General features: G+C 41.3%; 1 protein-coding gene across 8 annotated transcripts in view; it reads left to right on the forward strand.

Moving 5' to 3' along the window:
- NUP98 (nucleoporin 98 and 96 precursor) overlaps positions 1-25,812 on the forward strand; it is a 139,157-nt gene that overhangs the window by 31,038 nt on the left and 82,307 nt on the right. For 3 of the 8 annotated variants that reach the window (XM_062196630.1, XM_062196624.1, XM_062196625.1), the window contains exons 6-11: positions 646-753; positions 2,032-2,212; positions 3,508-3,671; positions 10,548-10,685; positions 13,773-13,911; positions 19,421-19,513. In XM_062196630.1, the coding sequence (XP_062052614.1) occupies positions 646-753; positions 2,032-2,212; positions 3,508-3,671; positions 10,548-10,685; positions 13,773-13,911; positions 19,421-19,513 (823 nt within the window). The remainder of the gene's footprint in view (positions 1-645; positions 754-2,031; positions 2,213-3,507; positions 3,672-10,547; positions 10,686-13,772; positions 13,912-19,420; positions 19,514-25,812) is intronic. The other 5 variants (XM_062196631.1, XM_062196627.1, XM_062196626.1 and 2 more) reach the window with 4 other exon arrangements.

Consider the following 25,812-nt stretch of genomic DNA (forward strand, 5'->3'; position numbering starts at 1 on the left):
CCAGATGCCCCATGTGGATGCAGGGACCCAAGGACTTGGGCCATCCTCCACTGTTTCTTAGGTGCATTATCAGAGAGCTGGATTGAAAGTAGAGTAGCTAGGGCTCGATCCAGTGCCCATATGGGATGCTGATGTTACAGGTGTTGGTTTTACTTGCTACACGACATCACTGGACCCTGAAGCCACCTTTTTTTTTTTTTTTTTTTTTTTAAGATTTATTTATTTGAAAGAGTTACAGAGAGAGGGAGAGAGGGAGAGGGAAAGGTCTTTTATCTGCAGGTTCACTCCCCAAATGGCTGCAATGGCCAGAGCTGAGCTGATCTGAAGCCAGGAGTTTCTTTCAGGTTTCCCATGTGGGTACAGGGGCCCAAGGACTTGGGTCATCCTCAGCTGCTTTTCCCATGCATATTAGCAAGGAGCTGGATCAGAAGTAGAGCAGCCAGGACTCAAACTGGCGTCCATATGGGATGCCGGCCCTGCAGCTCAGGGCTTTAACTTGCTGTGCCACAGCACCAGCTCCTGAAAATAACGTTTTATAAAAGACCTTAGAAACTAGTTTTAGAGTTCAATTGTTGAAGAATTGTATCTGTGAGAGTAGGTATGTTAAGCTTGGACTTAGAAATTTGTCTTTGTTTTCCTTTGCAGCCTCCAACTGGTACAGATACTATGGTCAAAGCTGGAGTAAGCACTAACATAAGTACCAAGCACCAGTGTATTACTGCTATGAAAGAATATGAAAGCAAGTCTCTAGAGGTAAGTAAAAATAAAATGCAGAATAATACCCCTAAAGCAAGTTTTTAAAATGTTTTGGGGGTCAGCGCTGTGGTGTAGCAGGTAAAGGCATGCCTGCAGTGCTGGCATCTATGTGGGCGCCAGTTTGAGTCCCAGCTGCTCCTCTTCTGATGCATATCTCTCTGCTATGGCCTGGGATAGCAGTAGACAATGGCCTAAGTGCTTAGGCCCCTGCACCTGTGTGGGAGACCTTAAAGAAGCTCCTGGCTTCTGGCTTTGGATTGATGCACCTACTGCTGTTGCAGCCAACTGGGGAGTGAACCAGCAGATGGAAGACCTCTCTCTGCCTCTCCTTTTCTCTGATTTTCAAATAAATGCATAAATCTTTAAAAAATAAAAAAGACGTATTTATCTGAAAGCCGAAATGACAGAGAGAGAGGTAGAGACCGAAGAGAAAGCTCCTCCATCCACTAGCTTATTCCCTAAATGGCTGTGACAGCTGTGGCACAACCAGGCCAAAGCCAGAAGCCTGGAGCTCTGACCAGGTCTTCCATAAAGGCATCAGGGTCCCAAGCATATGGAGTCATCCTCTGCTGCTTCATGGCGTGCTTTCCAGGGAGCTGGATCAGAAGTTGAGTAGCTAGCAGCTATGGGGTGCTGGGGTGCTGGTGTCACAGATGGCAGCTTAATGCATTGCACCACAAACACTGGTCCCATTTCTGTCTTTCAGTGTTGTGATTCTCATATTCTCATTCTTATCGCTGCATAAACTCAGTGTTTTCATTCTCATTGCTCAATAATTGTTCAACATTTTGGCTGTCATTTCTGATTGTAGTATTTAATTTTTCTTACATCCCAAATTGTGCTTGCTTTATTGGCATGTACAGAAACTCTAAATTAGGAGACAAAATTGTTGGACTTCGTTCCTTTCCCTAAGTTTACTGAACTCCCCAGAGCCTTCCATCTTTTAACTTGTAACTTTTATATTTATTGGTAGGGTAGATAAGATTGTTACATGTGTTCTATTGAAAGAAAATATTTATTGTTTGTATCGTAAACTTAAAATTGAGATGTGATTGGCTCTTTGACCTGTAGCTTTGTGATAATTGTAATGCAGATTTTTAATATTTATTCAGATATGTTTTTCTGTAATGTTATTAAGTTAATACCATTGTGTAGTTTTCTGTTTTAGTGATAGCTCCTGTGAGAACATAGATCTTGAATACTAAATTGAAGTATTTAGCCTCCTAAAAAACATTCTTGGCTTCATAATAAGATTGGAAATACGTTTTCCTTCAGGAACTTCGTTTAGAGGATTATCAGGCTAATCGGAAAGGCCCACAGAACCAAGTAGGAGCAGGCACCACGACTGGCTTGTTTGGGTCTTCTCCAGCCACATCCAGTGCCACGGGACTCTTCAGCTCCTCCACTACTAATTCAGGCTTTTCATACGGTCAGAACAAAACTGCCTTTGGAACTAGTAAGCACTTGACATCATACCGGATCATATTGAGGAGAGACAGATAACTAAAAGTAGAACATATTTGTCATTTTTTGATAAATGCTATGTAGAAAATTTATTCAAGGATAATGGAGGCATGGGGAGTGCTTGGTATGTGCCTCAGATCCAGTTTCCTGCTGGAGCTGAGGAGAAATACAGTTTTAAATGAACATGGTTAAAGAGGGCTTCACTTGAGAAGATGGTATTTAGGCTGTGATCTGTCCAAAGCAGGTGAAGGAGCAAATTGTTCAGATTTCTGGGAAAGTACCAGGGGATATGGGAATCATGTTTTATAGGACGAATATTACTGAGCTAATATCAAGACTTAAATTTTATTTGATTTGGGAAGCCATTAGAGTTGTTTTTGAAAGATAAGTCATGATTATGAGTGAAGGAACATCCAGAAAGCTACTATGTTAAGTGTAGGTTATAAGGGGTTAAGGTGGAAACAAATTAGTTAGAAAATTATTGGTCAAAACACATAAGATAAATGAGGATGGTACACTGGAAGGGTTTTTTTTTTTAAAGGAAAGAATGAGTCGGGTTTGCTGATGGATTGGTTTAATGTAGAATATGAAACGGGAATTCAGAATGATGACTAGATAACTTTATAAAAATCATTGTTTTTGCAGAAGTAATTCACATACATGATGCAACATTCATGAAATGAAACAATTGTAGAACTGAAGGTCTCTTCTTTCACTCTACCCTGTCCAGGTCAACAGTTTACTATAGCTACCAGCAAAAGTGAATTTTTTTATAGCCTACTAGACAGAGAGATTTGTGCACATATACATGTAAAGGCATATTATCTAAGTTATATTTAATATTCTTTTCCATCTTGGTAACCTGTGAATTAGGTTAGCACATATTCATATTTTGATACTGTATATTAAACCCTATGCTGGTTATATTGATATAAAGAAAAAACATCTGTTCTCAAGAATAACTTGGTCTAAAAAGGTTAAAATACATAAACGTTTACTATATTATCTTTTAAGAAGGATGCTGTGAGCTTACAAAGGAAGAGCATTTAGCTAAGCCAAGGTTCTTGAGATCAAGATGTTATTGTAGAAACTAAATTTTAAACAAATTTGGAATTAGTTGCAGAGTGGAAATTGAAATGGTTATCAAGTAGCAAATGTAGAATAGTTTTGATATAATACATACAAGAATGTTGTAGTAGCCAGTTTAAAGTGAATTTGTGTGTGTGTTTATAGCTTATTATTGGTTTTTAAATTTCTTTCTCCTTTCCTTTTTTTTCCTCCTGAAAGGTACAACTGGATTTGGGACAAATCCAGGTGGTCTCTTTGGCCAACCTAATCAGCAGACTACCAGTCTCTTCAGCAAACCATTTGGTCAGGCCACAACCACCCAGAACACTGGTTTTTCCTTTGGTAATACCAGCACCTTAGGACAGCCAAGCACCAACACCATGGTAAGGAAAACCAATTGTTAGTTAATGCCAGGTCTTACATGCTAAGTAACGGGACCTCTAATCACATGAAACTGGTATTCTTTTTTTTAAAGATTTATTTTATTTATTTGAAAGAGTTAGAGGAAGAAAGGTCTTCTATCTGCTGATTCACTCTCCAAATGGCCAAGACAGCCAGAGCTAAGCTGATCCGAAGCCAGGAGCCAAGAACTTCTTCTGAGTCTCACTTGGGCCATCTTCTACTGCTTTCCCAGGCTATGTGAGATGCAGGCCAGCGCTTTAACCTGCTCTGCCAAAGCACTGGCCCCAGAAACTAGTATTGTTAAGAGTTCAGGGCCGGCGCCGTGGCTTAACAGGCTAATCCTCCACCTTGCGGCACCAGCACACTGGGTTCTAGTCCTGGTTGGGGCGCCGAATTCTATCCCGGTTGCCCCTCTTCCAGGCCAGCTCTCTGCTATGGCCCGGGAAGTCCTTGGGCCCTGCACCAGCATGGGAAACCAGGGGAGGCACCTGGCTCCTGGCTTCGGATCAGTGAGCTGCGCCGGCCGCAGCGGCCATTGGAGGGTGAACCAACGGCAAAAAGGAAGACCTTTCTCTCTGTCTCTCTCTCTCACTATCCACTCTGCCTCTCAAAAAAAAGAGTTCAGGAAGTTAGTATTTTAGCCCAGGTTGTTGAGCAGGTCATACATACTTTCTGAGTGTATGTTTGTCATCAATAAGAAAGAGCTAGTTGGTGGGTTAAAATTTGCCACCTAGAAACACCCAGAGCCATATGCAATAATTGCTACTTATATAAAAAAAAAAGTTCTTAGAGAAATTACTATTTTTAAATTTTATTTATTTGAAAGGCAGAGGGGGCTGTCGCTGTGGCACAGTAGGTTAATCTTTCTGTGGTGCCAGCATCCCACACGGGGCCCCTGCACCCGCATGGGAGACCCAAAAGAAGCTTCTGGCTCCTGGCTTTGGATCGGCTCAGCTCTAGCCAATGCGGCCATTTGATGAGTGACCCAGCAGATGGAAGACCTTTCTCTCTGTTTCTCTCTCTCACTGTCTGTAACTCTATCTCTAAAATAAATAAATAAATAAAATATTTTAAAAAAATATATGACAAGCACAGAAAAAGAAAAAAGATCAAAGTTGATGACCAACCTATCTATAAATTTTGAAGTCATTAAACTTTTTATCTGTCCCTTAGTTTGGTTCAAAAAGGTAGGTTTTGCTTGTTTACTATGCCCATGGCAAAATAAATCTAGGTATAAAAACGTATCATTATGTAAGCTCTCCTTTTTTTTGGCTATGTTATTTGGTTTTCTTGGTGGCCAAGCATTATTCCATTAAAAGATTGGGCATCCATTTTATAAGGTCTGAGGATTCAAACTGTACATCCTGATAGAGACTCCTTCAGAATAGTTAGTTTCCCATCTTGAAGAAAATAGATGGAAAATGAGAGAATAAATCAGGCCTTCCAGATTGCTTACTCTCAATAACTTGACATCAAATGATTACAGCCCCATCCATTCTACCTGCATGTACAAAAAATATTTGTACAATGGCTCCAGCCATAGCGACTATTTGGGGAGTGAACCAGTGGATGGAAGATCTCTCTCTACCTCTGCCTCTGCTTCTCTTTAACTCTTCCTTCTAAATAAATAAATAAATCTTTAAAAAAAAAAAAAAAGCAGCAAATCCAAACTTAACGAGCAATTTTCACTGTCAACAACTTTTGAAAACATTTATCAAAGGTCCAATGCCTTCTATAAATTTTAAGACAAGAGTACATGTACTTGGAAACATTTTTTAAGTATCTAACACAAATATAACTTGTTTGACCAGCAAACCCCAAGCACAAACATGTCAAGGACTTAAACCTATCAGATTTTATTTAGGTCATGTGAAAAAGGTATTTTGTGTTGATTTAGCAGTTTTAATTTATATGTGTGCTCTTTTATCTATAAGCCAATTAAAACAGAGCTCTTAATAAATTTTCCCATTTAGACATACAATATGCACACATATAACATACACACAGGACAGAACAGTAGAGCAGTTTCAGTAATAGCTTCAAATCTTTTAACTGCTTTTCTTTTACTTATTTGAAATGCAGAGTTACAGAGAGGCAGAGACAGAGAAAGGTCCAGATGGCCACAGTGGCTGGGGCTGTGCCAATTCGAAGCCAAGAGCCTCTTCTGGGTCTCCTACGTGGGTGCAGGGACCCAAGAACTTGGGCCATCTTCTACTGCTTTCCCAGGCCATAATAGACAGCTGGATTGAAAGTGGAGCAGCCAGACTCAAACTGGCATCCATATGGGATGCCAGCACTGTAGGCAGTGGCTTTATCCACTACACTACAGTGCCAGCCCCGAGAGAGAGATCTTTTGACATTTCCAGGGTCCCAACTAGAAATCTCAAAGTCCAGAGAACTTAGGACTTTGATGCTTTTTCAATTTTTTAAAAAAGATTTATTTCTTTGAGAGGCACAGTTACTGAGAGAGGGAGAGACAGAGAAAGAGATCTTCAGTCAGCTGGTTCACTCCTCAAATTGCTGTAACAGTCAGGGCCAGGCCGATCCGAAGCCAGGACCCAGGAGCTTCTTCTGGCTCTCCTATGTGGTTGCAAGGGCCCAAGCTGGGCCATCTTCCATTGCTTTCCCCGGCCATTAGCAAGGAGCTGGAATGGAAGTGGAGATCCTATCTTCCCAGGTAGAGGCTTAACATACTCTGCCAGAGTGCCACCCTGAACTTTAATTTTTTGAATACCTGTCAAAGATGCCAAGAATGCTTAAAATACCTGGTTGAAATAGGATCCCTTAACATCATAACACAATATAGATCAGATTTTATTGTTGTAAAGTGATTACTCAAATACTTTAGAATAAGTATAGACAAACCATAACTCTTTTAATAAAAAAGAAAATCAGCTTTTTAAAAAAGATTTATTTATTTATTAGTTACAGAGATATGGGACAAGGTTGAAGGGGAAGAGATCTATCCATTGGTTCACTCCCCAGTTGTCCACAATGGCTGGAGCTGAGCTGATCTGAAGCCAGGAGCCACGGGCTTCTTCCTGGTGTCCCATGCAGGTGTAAGGGCCCAAGGAGTGGTGCCATCTTATACTGTTTCCCAGCCATAGCAGAGAGCTAGATTGGAAATGGAGCAGCCAGGACATGAACTGGCATCCATATGGGATATCAGCACTGCAGGCAGCAGCTTTACCCACTATACCCCAGCACCAGCCCCAAAAGTCCACTGTTTTTAAACAATCAGAATTTAAGGAGAGACAGAATACAAAGATTACCTCAGTGGAATACAAAATTGATGTCTCTCTGTTCTGTTACCAAAATGAGAAATAAAAACCTTGAATATAAGAGTTAGAGCCTTCCCATAACTTGGAACAGTTTTTAACAGAATCAGAACTAGGGAAGAAAAGAGACCTTTTTGGGGCTGGCTAGAAAACTGACAGTCGCCAATTGAACAAAAACTATTAAAAGGAGATACTGCAGTTTTTAAATGGATTTCAAAATTAGAGATTGACTGTTTCTAAATATTTACTAATATACAGGTATTTCAAAAACCGTGTTGTTTTAACAGAGGATCAGATTTTAATTCTGTGTCAACCAAAGAAAAATAAATTGGTAGCATTTGTATTCAAAAAGTTCTTTTTTTTTTTTTTTTTGACAGGCAGAGTGGACAGTGAGAGAGAGAGAGAGAGACAGAGAGAAAGGTCTTCCTTTGCCGTTGGTTCACCCTCTAATGGCCGCCGCGGTAGCGCGCTGCGGCCGGCGCACCGCGCTGTTCCGATGGCAGGAGCCAGGTGCTTCTCCTGGTCTCCCATGGGGTGCAGGGCCCAAGCACTTGGGCCATCCTCCACTGCACTCCCTGGCCACAGCAGAGAGCTGGCCTGGAAGAGGGGCAACCGGGACAGGATCGGTGCCCCGACCGGGACTAGAACCCGGTGTGCCGGCGCCGCAAGGCAGAGGATTAGCCTGTTGAGCCACGGCGCCGGCCCAAAAAGTTCTTTTTTCCATAACCTTACTCACCAAGAACACTTTATCATGCTTGAAACCTTTTCTCCCACCTGCTGATTTTCTTGATTTACATTTTGGAATAATCCTTAACAATCTTCAGATTATAAGAAAATAGAATCAGCCTTACTTACTTTTAAACAATCTTGAATCATTTATCATATATGAGCAATTTAGGAAAACTTGTTAACAAACGTAAATAGTCTTACAGATATTAATGAATACCATACCTTTAACTGAATTATTTATCTTTAAGTCAAAATTACCTTTTTATGCTTTTTAATAGCTGATAAGAGTAAGTATAACACATCCTGACCCACAAACACAAGCACAAATGTATGTTAATCACTTTGAACAAATCTTTATTCCTTGGGGGAAAAAAGATGCGCATAAGCCATGTGAATTGACAGGCATTTGCATTAATATAAGTTTTCTGGACAAATTTGTTGCATCGCTTTAGTATAACAACTTAAAACTTTCAAATGCAGAGTTTAGTCCCTTTTTTTTTTGTTTTTTGTTTCCATAAAACGGCTCTACCTGGAAAACAGGGACATATAATCTTACCTCTGAAAGAGAGAGATAGCCTTTAAACTCAGTATCCAGTTATAGCAAGTTAGCACAAGACGTGTTACTCTGGCATTGTCATGTGTGAGATTGTTATACATCCAAATTTTAGAGAGAGGGAATTAACATTTTATAAACCAGTTTGAAAGTAGAGAAAAGTTTAATAAGCCTTCTTTTTTATTTTTTTTGATAGGCAGAGTGGATAGAGAGAGAGACAGAGAGAAAGGTCTTCCTTTTTGCTGTTGGTTCACCCTCCAATGGCCGCTGCGGCCGGCTCATCGCACTGATCCGAAGCCAGGAGCAGGTGCTTCTCCTGGTCTCCCATGCGGGTGCAGAGCCCAAGGACTTGGGCCATCCTCCACTGCCTTCCTGGGCCATAGCAGAGAGCAGGCCTGGAAGAGGGGCAGCTGGGATAGAATCCGGCGCCCCAACTGGGACTAGAACCCGGTGTGCTGGTGCCGCAAGGTGGAGGATCAGCCTGTTAAGCCGCTGCGCCGGCCAAAGCCTTCTTTTTTCAAAGACTGAAGTTGAAGAGGGAAGGGAGTAGAGTTTAACCTTTTAGGCTCTTGTACTAGCACAACAGAAGTGGCTCCATATCTCGATAATGGCTTTTTAGGTATGATAAAATGGTGCCAGTTCCATGCCATGTTTGAGTCATTTGAAAGTTTCAGGGACCAAGCTGGAAGTCCCAAGGTCAGAGACTCAGTTCAGAGTTAATCTAGTTCTTTTAACATTCTGGATGGTAATTTCCTAATGACTCAGTTCTCCTAGTGTCTCCCTGGGTTGATCTTTAGACCAAAGTTCATTCTGCCTTTCAAATAAAAAAATATTTATTTATTTTTGAAACTGAGTAATGGTTGCCTTGGGGTGGAGAGTGATTGCTAATGGGTCTGGAATTTCTTTCTGAGATGATAATTTTCTAACTTTAGATAAAGGAATGTTTGTAGAACACTGACTATAGAATAGTTTACTGTAAATGATTCAGTTTTATGGTATGTAAATTATGTCTCAAAGCTGTTTAAAAAGCAATATAATGAAGTCTCTTGATTCAGCAGTAGTCTTTTGGCACAGTGTTTTCTTCATTAACTGAAGCATAAATAAAAACACTTAGTTAAACATTGGATGATACTGACATTCCTCATTTGAAATGAGTGTAGTTTCTCATTTAGAATTAAAAGCTTTTTAAAAATTTGTTTATTTTCATGCTGTTTGAAAGGCAGAGAAACAGATATTCTGTCGGCTGCTTCCCTGTCCAAATGCCCACAATAAGCAGGGCTAGGCCAGGCAGAAGCCAGGACCCCTAGTACTTAGTCTGAGTCTCCCATGTCAGTGGCAGGGACCCAGGTTCTTGAGCTATCTCCTATTTCCTCTCTTGGTGCACATTAGCAGGAGGCTTGATGAGAAGTGAAGGAACCTGAACTTGGATCAGACACTCCAGTATGGGATGGGACCATCCCAATCGAGTTCTTAATTGCTGTGCCGAATGCCCCCTCTTAGAATTAAGGGTTTTTGACATTGTACTCCTGCCTCTGTTCATACTAGTTTACTTTCAGCTGATTATTTTGAGTTATTTGGTTCAGAATCTACTTCCCAGGCTGGTATTGATCAATTATTTTGGCCTTAACTTTTCAAAAATGAAGCACCCTCCTACCATTGTGTTTTCAGTGTTGCATTGCTGACATCTTCTAGAGCACAAATGTTGATGTAAATTTTATTAGATGCTCTGGATTTTGGAGCTTATCATCCTGGAAGCAAAAGAGTTTAGATGTTGATAGAAATATCTACTCCTGCCAACTCATTAATTAATTTACTTAAAAGACATTGTTACAGAGAGGGAAAGGCAGAGACAGAGAGAGAGGTCTTCCATCTGCTGGTTCACTCCTCAAATGGCCACAGTGGCCAGAGCTGAGCTGATCTGAAGCCAGGAACCAAGAGCTTCTTCCAGGTCTCCCATGTGAGTGCAGGGGCCCAGGGACTTTAGCCATCTTCTGCTGCTCTCCCAGGCCCATTAGGGAGCTGGATCAGAAGTGGAGCAACTGGAACTGGAACTGGTGCTCATATGGGATGGGCTTTAACCAGCTGTGCCACAGCACCAGTCCCCCATGAGGCAAGTTTTTAACTGCTCTGAGTTCTTTGTTCTTTTTGAAAATGGGGACACTTCACGTTTTTTGTGAAGAAATGTTTTATGTAAAATATATAACTTCTGACATAGAAGGTTACATGGTAACTGTTAATTTAATACACTTTAAGAAAACTGTTATAGACTATCTTTTAATCTAGATGACTTTTTGCAGGGTTTGTTTGGAGTAACCCAAGCCTCACAGCCTGGAGGTCTTTTTGGGACAGCTACAAATACCAGCGCTGGAACAGCATTTGGAACAGGAACAAGTCTTTTTGGGCAGACCAATACTGGGTTTGGTGCTGTTGGTTCGGTAAGTTTTTACATTTGACAATAATTGGAAGATTTGTATAAATCTGTTAATGGAATGTTTAAGAAAAATGTGAATGTCTTCAAAGTATTTTTATTGTGTATTATTTGATATTTATAGCAAGTGAGGGATGTTTGATATAAAATGCAGTAAGTAGTTAACTTCAGTATATTAATTTTAAATAATTTTTTAAAAACCTTTTTTGTCTCAGTGCTAGAATGTGCACTTTACTGCTGATATCAACGTAACACTCCAGTTAATTTTTAAATTATTTATTTTTATTGTTTTAAAATCTATTTATTTGAGGGCCAGCGCCGTGGCTCAACAGGCTAATCCTCCGCCTTGCGGCGCTGGCACACCGGGTTCTAGTCCTGGTCAGGGCACCGGATTCTGTCCCGATTGCCCCTCTTCCAGGCCAGATCTCTGCTGTGGCCAGGGAGTGCAGTGGAGGATGGCCCAAGTGCTTGGGCCCTGCATCCCATGGGAGACCAGGAGAAGCATCTGGCTCCTGCCATCAGATCAGTGCGGTGGGCCGGCCGCAGCGGCCATTGGAGGGTGAACCAACGGTAAAGGAAGACCTTTCTCTCTGTCTCTCTCACTGTCCACTCTGCCTGTCCAAAAAAAAAAAAAAATTATTTGAAAGGCAGAGAGACAGAGAGAGAAAGCTTCTCTGTCTGCTGTTCACTCTCTAAATGGCTGAAAATAGCTGGGGCAGCGCCAGGCTGAAGCCTAGAGCCAGGAACTCCATCTGGGTCTCCTGTGTGGATGATAGGAACCATGCAGTTGGGCCATCATCCACTTCTTTTCCAGGCACATTCACTGGGAGCTGGATTAGAAGTAGAGCAGCCAGGATTTGAATCAGCACTCTAGTATGGGATGCCAGTGCTGCAAGATATGGTTTATCCTGTTGTGCAAGCCCCTCGAGTTACTAATTTTTAAATTGCTAAAATTTGATTAAATTGATGTTTTCTTTGTATGCAGTGTGATATTTTATATATTTTTCTTTATCTACAATGAAATTATATAGTTGAGTCTTAAGTGAGGTGCTCTCTGTTTAAATCAGATAATTTTAAACTCCTGTTTCTACCCTCTGATTGGATGATAAATTAGTATGACGTTTGGGAATTGTTTTCAGTGTCACTCTCAAGTTGCTATACTCATTAGGGTTCTCTTTTAAAATACTGTTTTATTTGTTTGAAAGGCAGAGCTATGGGCAGAGTAGACAGAGATCTGCCATGTGCTGACTCTCTCCCCAAGTAGCTGCAACAGCTATTTCTGGTCCGGGCTAAAGCCAGGAGCCAGAAACTCCCATCCTGTTTTTCTTACCTGGGTGACAGAGGCCTAAGTGTCTGGGCCATCTTTCACTTTCTTCCCAGGTGCGTTATTTGCTGGATTGGAAGCAGAGCAGCTCCAGTATGGGGTGCCTGTGTTGCAGGCAGTGGCTTATTCTCTGTACCACAACACCAAGATTGGGTTTTTATAGTTCTCAGGCTGCTAGAGACTTAATTGAATGTTTTTCCTCATTAAGTCATTTAAGTAAAAAATGACTGTTTGTGGGGCTGGCATTGTGGCATTACAGGTTAAGCACTGTGGTGGCAGTGGCATTCCATGTCAGAATGCTGGTTGGCATCCACTTCTGATCCAGCTCCCTGCTAATGTGCTTGGGAAAGCAGTGGAAGATGGCCCAAATACTTGGGTTCCTGCTACCAATGGGGGAGATTCAGATGGTGTTCCTGGTTCCTGACTAAACCCTTGCCCTACCCTGACTGTTGTAGCCATCTAGGGAATGAACCAGCTGATGGAAGATCTGTGTCTTCCTCTCTTTTCTGTCACTCTGCCTTTCAAATAAATAAATCTTCTAAAAAATTATTATTTGTGAGTGCCTCTTGACATAAAAATAGTAAATTCTGTAATATTTTAAGAAAGTAGTTATATTACAATTAGTATGAAACACTGAATTATACAACTGTTGTAAGAAATTTTGAACTTGGAATTTTGTATAGTTATACAAAGGAATAAATTTCCTTAAAATGTGATAATGTTTGCATGTAAATTAAAATCTATTTTTTACCTTCTTTTGGGCAGATAATTGAGGTGAGATTACTTTAGAAAGTTCTTATGCTTTTTTTTGAGAAATTTTTTATATTATATTGTTTAAGAAGTTATTTATTTAAAGGCAGAATGACAGAGACCTTCCATCCCCCAATACACTCCCCAAATGCCCACAGCAGTCAGGCTAGGCTAGGCTAAATCTAGGAGACAGGAACTCCATTATGGTCTACCACGTGGGTGACAGGAACCCAGCTACTTGGACCATCATCTGCTGTCTCCCAGGTACATTAGCTGGAAACTGGATCACAAGTGCAGAGTAGCTAAGACTTGAACCAGGCATTCCAACTTGGGATACAAGTTTCAAAGCAGTGGCTTAACCTGGTGTGCTACCACGCCTACCCTAACACTATCTTTCTTGAGTATAATCTATATACCTTATAATTTGTTAAAGTATACAGTTAAGTGATTTTGCATAGTATTTGCATTGTACAACTTTTATAATACTCAGTTTTAGGATATATGTATTCATCACGCCGAAAAGCAACCCTGTAACCTACAGCAGTCCCTCCCCGTTTCCCCCCAGTCACTTGTTTTATTTTCTGTGTATGAATTTGACCATTCTGGACATTTCATGTAGAATAGTAATATGTGGCCTTTTGTGACTGGTTTCTTTCAATTATCATAGAGTTTTAAAGGTTCATCTGTGTTGTGGCATGTTTAAGTTTCTTCTTGCAAATGTATGATACATTTCTCTTAAAAGACAAAATAATTTGATCCCCTTGTTATTCTCTTTGTCTCACTGAAATTCTTTGTTTGCTGAGTTACCATTAGCTTTTCAGGCTATAAACATTGTTAATAAAGTTATTCTTGCATTGATTATTTTGTTTCTGGTAATCTTTCTTTTTCCTTCTTCTGACTTTTTATAAAAGTCATAACATCCCCCCCCCCCTTACCTAATCCATTATACTTAAGATACCCATTATTTATCGCTTGGTGTGTGTCTTTATTTAAAATTTCCTTGTATTCTGTTCTTTCTAGACCCTGTTTGGCAATAACAAGCTTACCACATTTGGAACCAGCACAACCAGTGCTCCTTCATTTGGTACAAACAGTGGCGGGCTCTTTGGTAACAAACCAACTCTGACTTTAGGAACCAATACAAACACTTCCAATTTTGGTACATATAAAAAGCAGGTTTGGCTCTCTTAAAGTTACACTGACTATACCACACATCATTCTCTTGATTCATATAATTGGATATAGTTTCAAATTCACAGGTAAGCCCGTGACTTGATGAGGTACTAGAGGGAGAGGTTTAAAGTTATGGACATGGCTTGAGATATTTAGTAGAGATGTAAATTTCCTTTCATTTTCTTTGGACTGCCTCACCATAGCTGAGAAACTATAAGTGAAACATTTGGTTAAGGTAACACTTCTTTTAGGCCATATTTCAAACATGGAAATAGTGTAAAGAGAGATTTGATGATTCTTATTGATAGTTGAAACCCTTCTGATATGGGGAATTATTCAGTAGTTTTCTGTCAGTTTAAAAACTTTATTTTTGGATACATACTGTTTGTAAAAAAGTTGGGAAACTGCAAAGAAGATTGAACGACAATTAAAAAAAAATCTTAAATTGCTTTTCAGAGATGTGCTAAAAAAATTTAAACCAGCTAAATAGAAACATAAAAAAGGTCATCAGCAGCTAACTACTTTTGTAAGTTTTTAGCACATTCAGCATTATTTCTGTTAAGTAAGGAAAGTTCATGTTTTGTCAAGGAAATAGTGTTGGAGGATTGTACCACATACATCACTAGGCACTAATTCTTTTTTGGATGAAAGAATGGTTAATGGCATAGATGAGTATTCCTGTATTTTTTGTTTATTTGTTTAAAGATGATTTATTCATTTAGAAGAGCATCAGAGAGGGAAAGACAGAGATCTTCCATCTGCTGGTTTACTGCCTAAATGACTGTAACAAGGGCTGGGCCAGTAAAAAGCCAGTATCCTGAAACTCCATCCCTGTCTCATGGGTGACAAAGGGCCAAGTACTTGGGCAAACATCTCCTATCTTTCCACATACATTATTAGGAAGCTGGATTAGAAGCAGAGCAGCTGATACACGGTTACGGGATGTTGGTATCAAAAGTGGTGGCTCAGCTCACTGTGCCGCAATGGCCCCTGGTTTTTAATATTAACTTAATTGGAGAGAGAGAAGGAGAGATCTCCCATTTTCTGGTTCATTCCCCAAATCCCTGCATCAGTTGAGGTTGGGCCAGATCAAAACTGGGAGTTGGAGACTAAATCTGGGTCCCCATGTACATGTCAGGAACCCAATTCTGAGAGTCACCATTGCTGCCTGCCAGGAGTCAGAGCTGGGTATCAAACCCAGATACTCCAGTATGGGACTTGTCTTAAAATACATTTTAACTGTTGGACCAGACACCTATCCCTTCAGTGAGTTTTTGAATGATTTTTTTCTGATACTGGAGAAATACTATATTGGAAAGTTAGTGTTTCTTTTTGTTTTTAAAGATTTATTTATTTATTTGAAAGTCATAGTTACACAGAAAGAGGAGAGGCAGAGGCAAAGAGAGAGGTCATCCATCGAATGGTTCACTCCCCAGGTGGCCACAATGGCTGGAGCTGTGCCGATCCGAAGCCAGGAGCTTCTTCCTGGTCCTCCATGTGGTTGCAGGGGCCCAAGGACTTGGGCCATCTTCTACTGCTTTCCCAGGCCATAGCAGAGAGCTGGACAGGAAGTGGAGCAGCCGAGTCTCGAACTGACACCATGTGGGATGCCAGTGCTTCAGGCCAGGGTGTTAACACACTGCGCCACAGCGCTGGCCCCGAAAATTAATGTTTCTATAGAAGTATGTACTATAATGAAAAGAGAGGGGTTTTTGACAGGTATTAATTCTTAAATTTATTTATTCAGTTATATTTTTATGACCCTTTTTTGGTCACTCCCTGCTAGTAATGATCATAGTTCCACCTATGATTCTTTTTTTTTTTTTTTTTTTTTTTTTTTTGTGGTCATGCTCTATTTAACCAAAGATATTTGAGGCATCAGTTTTGGTTAGCCTGGGTAAAATATCTGGTTTGTATACTTCTTATCTAAAATTAAGATGGGAAGCATAGTTATGATTAAATTAGTGTTTCACCACTTTATTTTTTAAATCATTCCCTCTTCCCCAAGGAAAACCTTTGTAAACCATTTTCCCTTAATGATCTGAGATTTAAATACTTCTGTGGATTCTTCCCGAGATTTTAATATCATACTGTTATTTGTTCTGTGGCTTTTTTGGAGGGCCGTAAACAATTCATTATAGTCTATGCTTTTTTAGGCCTTCAAAATCCACTTCTCACTCCTTTTGTAAATGCATGTGTTTAATAAAAGTTTTATTTGTTCACATTTTATGTTCAGAATTAAATATTCTTTCAGTCTGACAGGGTGTTTTTATAGGATCTAAATCATAAAATAGGCTGTATTTTAAAATATATTTGACATTCTGGGGGGCTGGCGCCGTGGCTCACTTGGTTAATCCTCCGCCTGCTGTGCCGGCATCCCATATGAGTACCACTCCTCTTCCAGTCCGGCTCTCTGCTGTGGCCCAGGAAGGCAGTGGAGGATGGCCCAAGTGCTTGGGCTCCTATACCTGCATGGGAGACCAGGAGGAAGCACCTGGCTCCTGGCTTCGGATTGGCGTAGCTCTGGCCGTAGCAGCCATTTGGGAGGTGAACCAATGGAAGGAAGAACTTTCTCTCTGTCTCTCTCACTGTCTAACTCTATCCGTCAAATAAATAAATAAATAAATAAATATATATATAAAATAAATATATATATATACACATATATATATATATATGACATTCTGTGGTTGCAGATTTCCGATTTGCTTGGAGGGTTATTTGATGTCTGTATGCATTTGTATTCATTAGATGATTTGAAAATGAAAGGTTTTTATCTGCCTTTCCTCACCAACTTGTGTACTGAATATGAATTGTCTTTATTTTATAAAATTGTTTTGACATAACGGTTGATACGCTTATCTGTGACAATTGGAGGAAATGTGTGGTATAAACAGTGTAAGTTGGGACTTATTTCCCTTTTGTGGGTTTGAGGTAGTTCACGAGTATCTTGTTTTTTTCTGGTTGAATTTTAATTCAAATGTGATCTTTAATTCAAATTAAAATTTAATTCAAACTTTTAATTCAAAGGTAGGATCTTTAAGTGTATTTTATGATTTTTTTTTAAAGGACGTTGATTGTGCTTGAGTAGGGAGCATTCCCTTTTTGTGGCATAGCTGTTAATTAGCCAAGATTTCAATGAGTGCATAAATCAAATGCTTTGTGATTAAATCAGATTAGTTGCATGAATTATAAAATAACATAAAATATGCTTGTTTTCAAGTCATTTATATTCTTCAAATTTATTTCTTGAACTTTTTCATTGAGATAGTAATCCAAATACGAGCATGACAGTAGACTAATTTTATTGATGTCATCATCCATTTAAAAATATTCTTTGTATTCTCTTCATTATGCTTTGGACTTACTCCTCTTCACAACAATTTTTAAATGATTTAGATGTTTACAAACAGTTTTTTGGGCAATGAATGATTATTTTTCTCTTACCATGAGCTATTAAGGATATGTTCATTAATAGTTAGCATTTAGCTGCAAAAGGAATGCCAAAACTTTGTGTGCATATCTGACAGAAAAAACTAATACCAGCAATGAAATGTCATTGTCTTTGTCTGATTCCTGCAGGCTTTAATGGAGAATTGTAGAGAACATGTATTTAGCTTATTGGCTAAGACCTCTGCATTCTACACTGGGGTTCCTGGGTTCAGTTTGGAGCTTCCTGCCCATGTAGAACCTGGGGAGTGGTGGTGAATGGCTGAAGTAATTTGGTTCCTGCCACCCCCCATAGAAGTCCTGGTTTGTGTTACTGGCTCCAGTTCCAGCCATTTTGGGCATTTGGAAAGTAAACCACCAAATGAAGCACTTTCTATCTATTTTTTCTATCTTGCTCAGCCTTCCAAATAATAGTGAATAAAAAAAAAAAAGAGGAGAATTACAGGTTTTTCTCTATAAACAGTGAGTCATGGTGGTGATGAATGCTTTACTCAGCAGAATAAGTTAGTAGATGATACTCTTTTTAATGTTAGGTAACTGAGTCCTATAGTATTCCTATGAGTAAGTCTGACATCATGAAAGCTCATCATGTGTAATCAGCCATGCATTACCACCCATGCCATATCCATCTGTTGAAAACAAAAACTGTTGTAGAGACATTCTTTTTAAGATTTATTTACTTATATATTTATTTGAAAGGCAGACTGACACAGAAAGGGAAGTACAGAACGAGAACAAGCGAGCTATCTTCTACCTGATGGTTCACTTCCCAAGTGGCTACAATAACCAGGGTTCGGCCCATTCAAAGCCAGGAGCCCAAAACTCCATTCTGGTCTCCCATATGGATGGCAAGAGTCCAGGTACTCATGCAGTCTTTCACTGTCTTCCCAGGAGCACCAGAAGGGAGCTGGTTTGGAAGTGGAGCAGCTAGGACTCAAACTGGTGTTCATGCATGCTGGTGTTGCAGGCAGCAGCTTAACTCATATACCGCAACACAAGCCCCCATGCTGTAGATTTTTATAACTGACTTTATTCTTAGTATGAACCTTCAGCTTCAGTAAAGTCTTTATTTGGTGTCTTTTAAATTATTTTATTTATTTATTTATTTTATTTACTTGAGATAAATGAAGAAGGAGAGTTCTCCCATCTGCTGGGTCACTTCCTAAATGCTAGTAATAGCCAAGGGTGGGCCAGGTTAAAACCAGGAGTCAGAAATTTAATCTAGATCTCCCATGTGATGGCAGGTATACAATTAACTTGACCATCACTTGTTGCCTTCCAGGGTGTGCATTAGCAGGAAGCTGGAATCAGTGCTGGAGCCAAAAGTTGAACCCATGTACTCCAGTGTGGGATGCCAGAATCCCAAGAGGCATCTTTTCTTGTTTTAAAGATTTTATTTATTTGAGAGGTAGAGTTACAGACAGTACAAGGCAGAGACAGAGATAACAGTCTTTCCTCCGCTGGTTCACTCCCCAGATGTCTGCAACAGCCGGAGCTGAGGTGATCCGAAGCCAGGAGCTGAGTGCTTCTTCCTGGTCTCCCATGTGGATGTTGGGGCCCAAGGACTTGGGACATCTGCTGCTGCTTTCCCAGGCCATAGCAGAGAGCTGGATGGGAAGAGGAGCAGCTGGGACTAGAACTGGTGCCCATATGGGATGCCGGTGCTGAAGGCAGAGGATTAACCTACTGTGCCACCGCGCTGGCCACCTCCATGTTGTCTTATTTTTTTAGTGAACATTGGAGTGAAACATGTAGTTGTTACTTTAGGCCTAAAAAGGGGAATGTTCCCAAAGCTTAAGCACATTCACTTTGCTTTAATATTGGATATTATCCTATATTTAATTGATATTTCAAGACTGAGAGGTAATTAAGGAAATATGAAGACTTGTTTGTAGATATCAGAAATTAAAATTTAGAAAGCTAAATTAGCTTATAATTTATCATTCTTAATGATAAGTCTTGTGGCCAAGTTGTTACATGTTTCCTTGAGAGGAAATTGGGAGTTGTGTTAAAAATACAATCTACTCATTCTTTTGTTTTCCTAGGTTTTGGCACAAATACCAGCGGGAATAGTATTTTTGGAAGTAAACCAGCACCTGGGACTCTGGGAGCTGGGCTTGGTACAGGATTTGGAACAGGTAAAGAACTGCTACCTTGAGATTTAGGAAGTGATACAACTTGGTTTTCTAATTGCTGCAATTTTTAAAAAGATATATTTACTTATTTGAAAGGCAGAGTTACAAAGGGGCAGAGGCAGAGAGAGAGAGAGGTCTTCCATCTGCTAATTCACTCCCCAGATGGCTGCAATGGCTGGAGCTTCCTCCGGGTGTCACATATGGGTGCAGGGGCCCAAGGACTTGGGCCATCCTTTACTGCTTCCCAGGCCATAGCAGAGAGCTGGATCAGAAGTAGAGCAGCTGGGACTTGAACCGGCACCTGTATGGGATGTCAGCACTGCAGGCAGCAGCTTTACCCACTAAGCCACAGTGCCGGCCCCTAATTGCTGTAATTTAAGAGCTCTATTCGGTCATAATGCCTGGAGATAAGAGGCAAAGAGTTTCATTCTTATAACTAGAATCATAAACATTTCCATTAGTTATACTTTAACTGATCTTAAAGTACAAGCACATTTATCTTAGAAATAAGTTCAATAAAATATTGAATGTTTTGTAGAAAGATTAACTTTTCCACAAAAGTTTTTTCTTATGTAGTTGTGGTCTATCTGTGATTTTCAGAATTTACTTTGAGAACTGATCATCTGATGACATTAACTTTTAGTTTTCCTTTTTTTTTTTTTTTTTTTTTTTTTTGACAGGCAGAGTGGACAGTGAGAGAGAGAGAGACAGAGAGAAAGGTCTTCCTTTTCCTTTTGCCATTGGTTCACCCTCCAATGGCCGCCGCAGCTAGCACGCTGCAGCCGGCGCACCCTGCTAATCTGATGGCAGGAGCCAGGTGCTTCTCCTGGTCTCCCATGGGGTGCAGGGCCCAAGCACTGGGGCCATCCTCCACTGCACTCCCGGGCCACTGCAGAGATCTGGCCTGGAAGAGGGGCAACCGGGACAGAATCCGGTGCCCCGACCGGGACTAGAACCCGGGGTGCCGGCGCCACAAGGCGGAGGATTAGCCTAGTGAGCCGTGGCGCCAGCCAAAACACATGGATTTTTTAATACTTCCCTGTTACTGAAACTTTTTACTAGCACTTATATATTTTTTTTTTTTTTTTTTTTGACAGGCAGAGTTAGTGGTGGAGACATTGAGAAAGGTCCTCCCTCCGCTGGCCCATGTTATTTTTAAATAGGGATTTGAGACTTTGCAGAGAGAGGTAGAGACAGAGAGGTCTTCCATCCGCTGGTTCACTCCCAGTTGGCCGCAACGGCCAGAGCTGTGCCGATTTGAAGCCAGGAGCCAAGAGCTTCTTCCAGGTCTCCCATGGGGGTGCAGGGGCCCAAGGACTTGGGCCATCTTCTACTGCTTTCCCAGGCCATAACAGAGAGCTGGATTGGAAGAGGAGCAGCCGGGACTAGAACTGACGCCCATATGGGATGCCAGCACCTCAGGCCAGGGCTTTAACCCTCTGCGCCTCAGTGCTGGCCCCAGATTTATTTTATTTATTTAAAAGACAGAGTTACAGAGAGACAGAGTTACAGAGAGAGGTAGAGACAGAGGGAGAAGTCTTCCATCCACTGGTTCACCCCCAAGATGGCCTCAGCGGCCGGAGCTAGGCTGATCTGAAGTGAGAAGCCAGGAGCTTCCTCTGGGTCTCTCACTTGGTTGCAGGGGCCCAAGTACTTGAGGCATCTTCCACTGCTTTCCTAGGCCATAGAAGAGAGCTGGATTGGAAGAGGTGTAGCTGGGACTAGAACCGGCACCCATATGGGATGCTGGTGCTTCGGGCCAGGGCTTTAACCCACTGTGCCACAGTACCGGCCCCTTAAATGTTTATTATTAAACCTTAGTATTAAAGCAGAGCAATAAGAAATATGTGCTGAATATATTAAATACTGTGAAATTTTGCCAAGTCTGTATATACCTTTTAATTCCTTAAACTGAGATGTCATACTTTTTCCCTTATTCCCACTGTGAATATTATTTTTCAGTGCCTTTGAAGATCCTGACCCTTCTACCTGCCTAGCTGTTTTAAACAGTTGTACAAGTGTTTCAACATGTATAGTTAAAGAGTTGTTAAAACATACAGCTTGACTGTTTCACACAATACATCTGACCATGGGTGTAGTCATTTGGCTGTAAAATATTTACATGGTCTCTGCTTCCACTGCCCAGTTGTGTTACCTCTGTTCTTATGATCTGATCATTCTCTTGTCATCTTAATAGACTCATTTTTCATAAAAATTTATTTTTTTATTTGAAAATCAGATTTTACACAGAGAAGGAAAGGCAGAGAGAGAGGTCTTCCATCCGCTGATTCACTCCCCAATTGGCTGCAACTGTTGGAGCTGCGCTGATCCAAAGCCAGAGGCCAGGAGCTTCTTCCGGGTCTCCACGTCGGTGCAGGGGCCCAAGAGCTTGAGCCGTCTTCCGCTGCTTTCCCAGGCCAAACAGAGAGCTGGCTCAGAAGTGAAGCAGCTGGGACTTGAAACCGGTACCCATATGGGATGCCGTCATTGCAGGCAATGGTGTACCCACTATGCCACAGCACTGGCCCCATTTTCAGTTTTTTTTCTATGAACTCTTTCCCATCATTTTCTTTTGAAAGTGAAAGATACAGGCCGGCGCTGCGGCTCACTAGGCTCATCCTCGACCTGTGGCGCTGTCACCCCATGTTCTAGTCCTGGTTGGGGCACTAGTTATGTCCCAGTTGCTGCTCTTCCAGTCCGGCTTTCTGCTGTGGCCCGGGAGGGCAGTGGAGGATGGCCTGGGTGCTTGGGCCCTGCACCTGCATGGGAGACCTGGGCGGCAGGGGGGCACCTGGCCCCTGGCTTCGGATCGGCCCAGCGTTGGCCGTGGCGGCCGTTTGGAGGGTGGGCCAGCGGAGGGAGGACCTTTCTCAATGTCTCTACCACTAACTCTGCCTGTCAAAAAAAAAAAAAAAAGATATAAGTGCTAGTAAAAAGTTTCAGTAACAGGGAAGTATTAAAAAATCCATGTGTTTTGGCCAGCGCCACGGCTCACTTGGCTAATCCTTCGCCTCTGGCGCCAGCACCCCGGGTTCTAGTCCCGGTTGGGGCACTGGATTCTGTCCCGGTTGCCCCTCTTCCAGGCCAGATCTCTGCTGTGGCCCGGGAGTGCAGTGGAGGATGGCCCCAGTGCTTGGGCCCTGCACCCCATGGGAGACCAGGAGAAGCACCTGGCTCCTGCCATCAGATCAGCGGGGTGCGCCGGCCGCAGCGTGCCGGCCATAGTGGCCATTAGGGGTTGAACCAACGGAAAAGGAAGATCTTTCTGTCTCTCACTGTCCACTCTGCCTTAAAATAAAAAAACAATCCATGTGTTTCAACTGTGGTATAACAGCTGTTGAAAGCTTGGCATATGCATTATGAGACCCCTTTCTATACATTTTTAAAACATGCTTCCACAACAAACACATTTGTACATAAGTGTTTTATATATAGGGTTTTTGATTATGTTTTTTTGTTGTTGTTATTTATTTATTTATTTTGGACAGGCAGAGTTAGAGAGAGAAAGGTCTTCCTACCATTGGTTCACCCCCCAAATGGCTGCTACGGCTGGCGTGCTGCGCCAATCCAAAGCCAGGAGCCAGGTGCTTCCTCCCGGTCTCCTACGTGGGTACAGGGCCCAAGCACTTGGGCCATCCTCCACTGCCTTCCTGGGCCACAGCAGAGAGCTGTACTGGAAGAGGAGCAACCGGAACAGAATCTGGTGCCCCCACCGGGACTAGAACCTGAGGTGCCGGCGCCGCAGGCGGAGGATTAGCCTATCTGTGGCACCGGCCTATGTTCTTTTTTTTTTTTAAGATTTACTTTATTTATTTGAGAGGTCTTCCATCTGCTTACTCATTCCCCAAATGGACACCACGCAGCCAGAGCTGAGCTAATCCGAAGCCAGGAGCTTCTTCCGGGTCTCCCACACGGGTGCAGGGGCTGAGGCACTTGGGCCATCTTCTACTGCTTTCCCAGGCCATAGCAGAGAGCTGGATCAGAAGAGGAGCATCTGGGAAAGGGTTGTGAATAGGCACCCATATGCGATGCTGGTGCGGAAGCACCAGCCCTTGATTATGTTCTTAAATGGAACATGACATGCCCTACATTAGTAATTTTTAAGTCAAAAGCTAGGTGTATTAGTTGATTGTAATATTAATGTAATGGACTACAGCCAGCCTTTAAAGAAAATGAACTAAAATTAAAAGTCATTGTAACTTGTATGGCTGACAACCTTTTATGAAACTTTTGTAATAGTTATATGTATATTGTATATATTATGAGTCTCAGTGTATTTCATATCATGTTTCAAAAATGTTTAGAAACAACTGCCTTAAATAGTATTCTATGACTGGTTTTTTATTAGATGTTATCAGCATACCTTTTTCTTTTGGTTAGTATCCATAAATCTTTCTCATTTTAAATTTAATTGTTTAGTGTTATGTATATACATATATATGTATAATTTACATGCACCATAATTTAAGTTCACCTTTATTGATAGACATTTGAGTTACTTGACAGTACTAGCAAAATCCTCAATGAAAATCCTTGTAATATAACTTTGCTTGTTCAGTTAGTGTTACTATAGTATTGACCTGTCATTGGAGTTACCCTGGAAAATATGCATATTTTGAGTTTTGGTTGATTTTGTTAATTTGCCTTATGAAAGGAATATCATTTTGCATTATTGTTCACATTGTATGTAAAGGCCCATTTTTCCATACTTTTTTCCATAATCTTGGGCTTTTGCATCTTTGCATATGTGTAGTGGAATTTGCTGTTTTCCATTTCATACCTCACTGATTTCTGGCCTGCTTTGTGGCCAATTTGGATCTTTCAATTCTCTATGCATAATTATTGCTCATTGTTTCTTTCTTGATTTATTTTTAAGGTTTCTTTACATATGGTGGCTATTGTGTTATTTGGTTGTATGATAGAGGTTCATTTTGAATTTTTTTACCTTACCCAAATATTAACACATATATATATTCAGCAAGAAGTAAATATGGACAAGCTTTGATTTTTTTTTTTTTGTCATTGTGATCCCTAAACATAAGAAGGATCCATAAAATAATACTCTCTTCAAATCTTAGAGGAAAAAAATAGTTTTTATATGGGCAAATTAAGGAGAGCCTTTTTTGGGAAGATTCATTTTATTTTTTTAAAAAGCAGAGTTAGAGAAAGAGCTAGAAGCCGAACGAAAAATCTTTTATCTGCTGGTTCTCTCCCTAAATGACCACGATGACCAAGGCTGAGCTAGGCTGAAGAAATGAGCTAGGAGCTTCATCCAGGCCATGTGGTTGCAGGGGCCCAAGCACTCGGCCACCTTCTGCCTTCCCAGGCACAATAGCAGGAAGGTAGACTGGAAGTAGAACAGCTGGGGCTCAAACTGGCACCCATAAGGGACGCTGGCAGTGCATGCGGCGGCTCATCCTGCTGCTCCACAACGGTGCAAAGAGGACTTTTTTAAGTGTAGCTTTGATTCTAGGCAGTTTATGAATATACATCCCAGGCTTGGGTAAGATACTACGCTAAAGGACTGGCACCATGGCTAACTTGGGTAATCCTCCACCTGCAGCGACGGCACCCCAGGTTCTAGTCCCGGTTGCTCCTCTTCCAGTCTAGCTTTCTGCTGTGGCCTGGGAGGGCAGCGGAGGATATCCCAAGTGCTTGGGTTCCTGTACCCGCATGTGAGACTGGGAGGAAGTACCCGGCTCCTGGCTTCGAATCTGCGCAGCGCTGGCCATAGCGGCCATTGTGGAAGTGAACCAATGGAAGGAAGACCTTTCTGTCTGTCTCTCTCTCACTGTCTATAACTCTACCTGTCAAATAAATTAAAAAAAAAAAAGATACTACGCTAATGTTTACGACAGACATAGATGCCTCTGAACTTGCAATAAAATTAAGTCCTTTGGTCAGTGCTGTGCATAGTGGTCTAAGTCTCTGCCTGCGGCATGGGTATCCCATATGGGCGCTGGTTCATGTCCCAGCTGCAACTCTTCCAATCCAGCTCTCTGGTGTGGCCTAGGAATGAAGTAGAAGATGGCCCAAGTGCTTGGGCTCCTGCACCTGCATGGGAAACCTGGAAGAAGCTCCTGGTTCCTGGTTTTGGATCTGCTGAGCTCTGATCGTTTTGGCCTTTTTGGGAGTGAACGAGTAGATGGAAGATCTTTCTGTCTGTCTGTTCTTCTGGCTGAAACTCTCTCAAATTCATGTATTTCTAGAAAAAAAAATCACAAAGTTATGTCCCAATAAGCCCATCTTAAGTCAAAAAACATTGAATACACCTGACCTTCTGCAGCCTATCTTAAACATAT

This window comes from Lepus europaeus, chromosome 7 (assembly GCF_033115175.1).
Source record: "Lepus europaeus isolate LE1 chromosome 7, mLepTim1.pri, whole genome shotgun sequence".
NCBI lineage: Eukaryota > Metazoa > Chordata > Mammalia > Lagomorpha > Leporidae > Lepus > Lepus europaeus.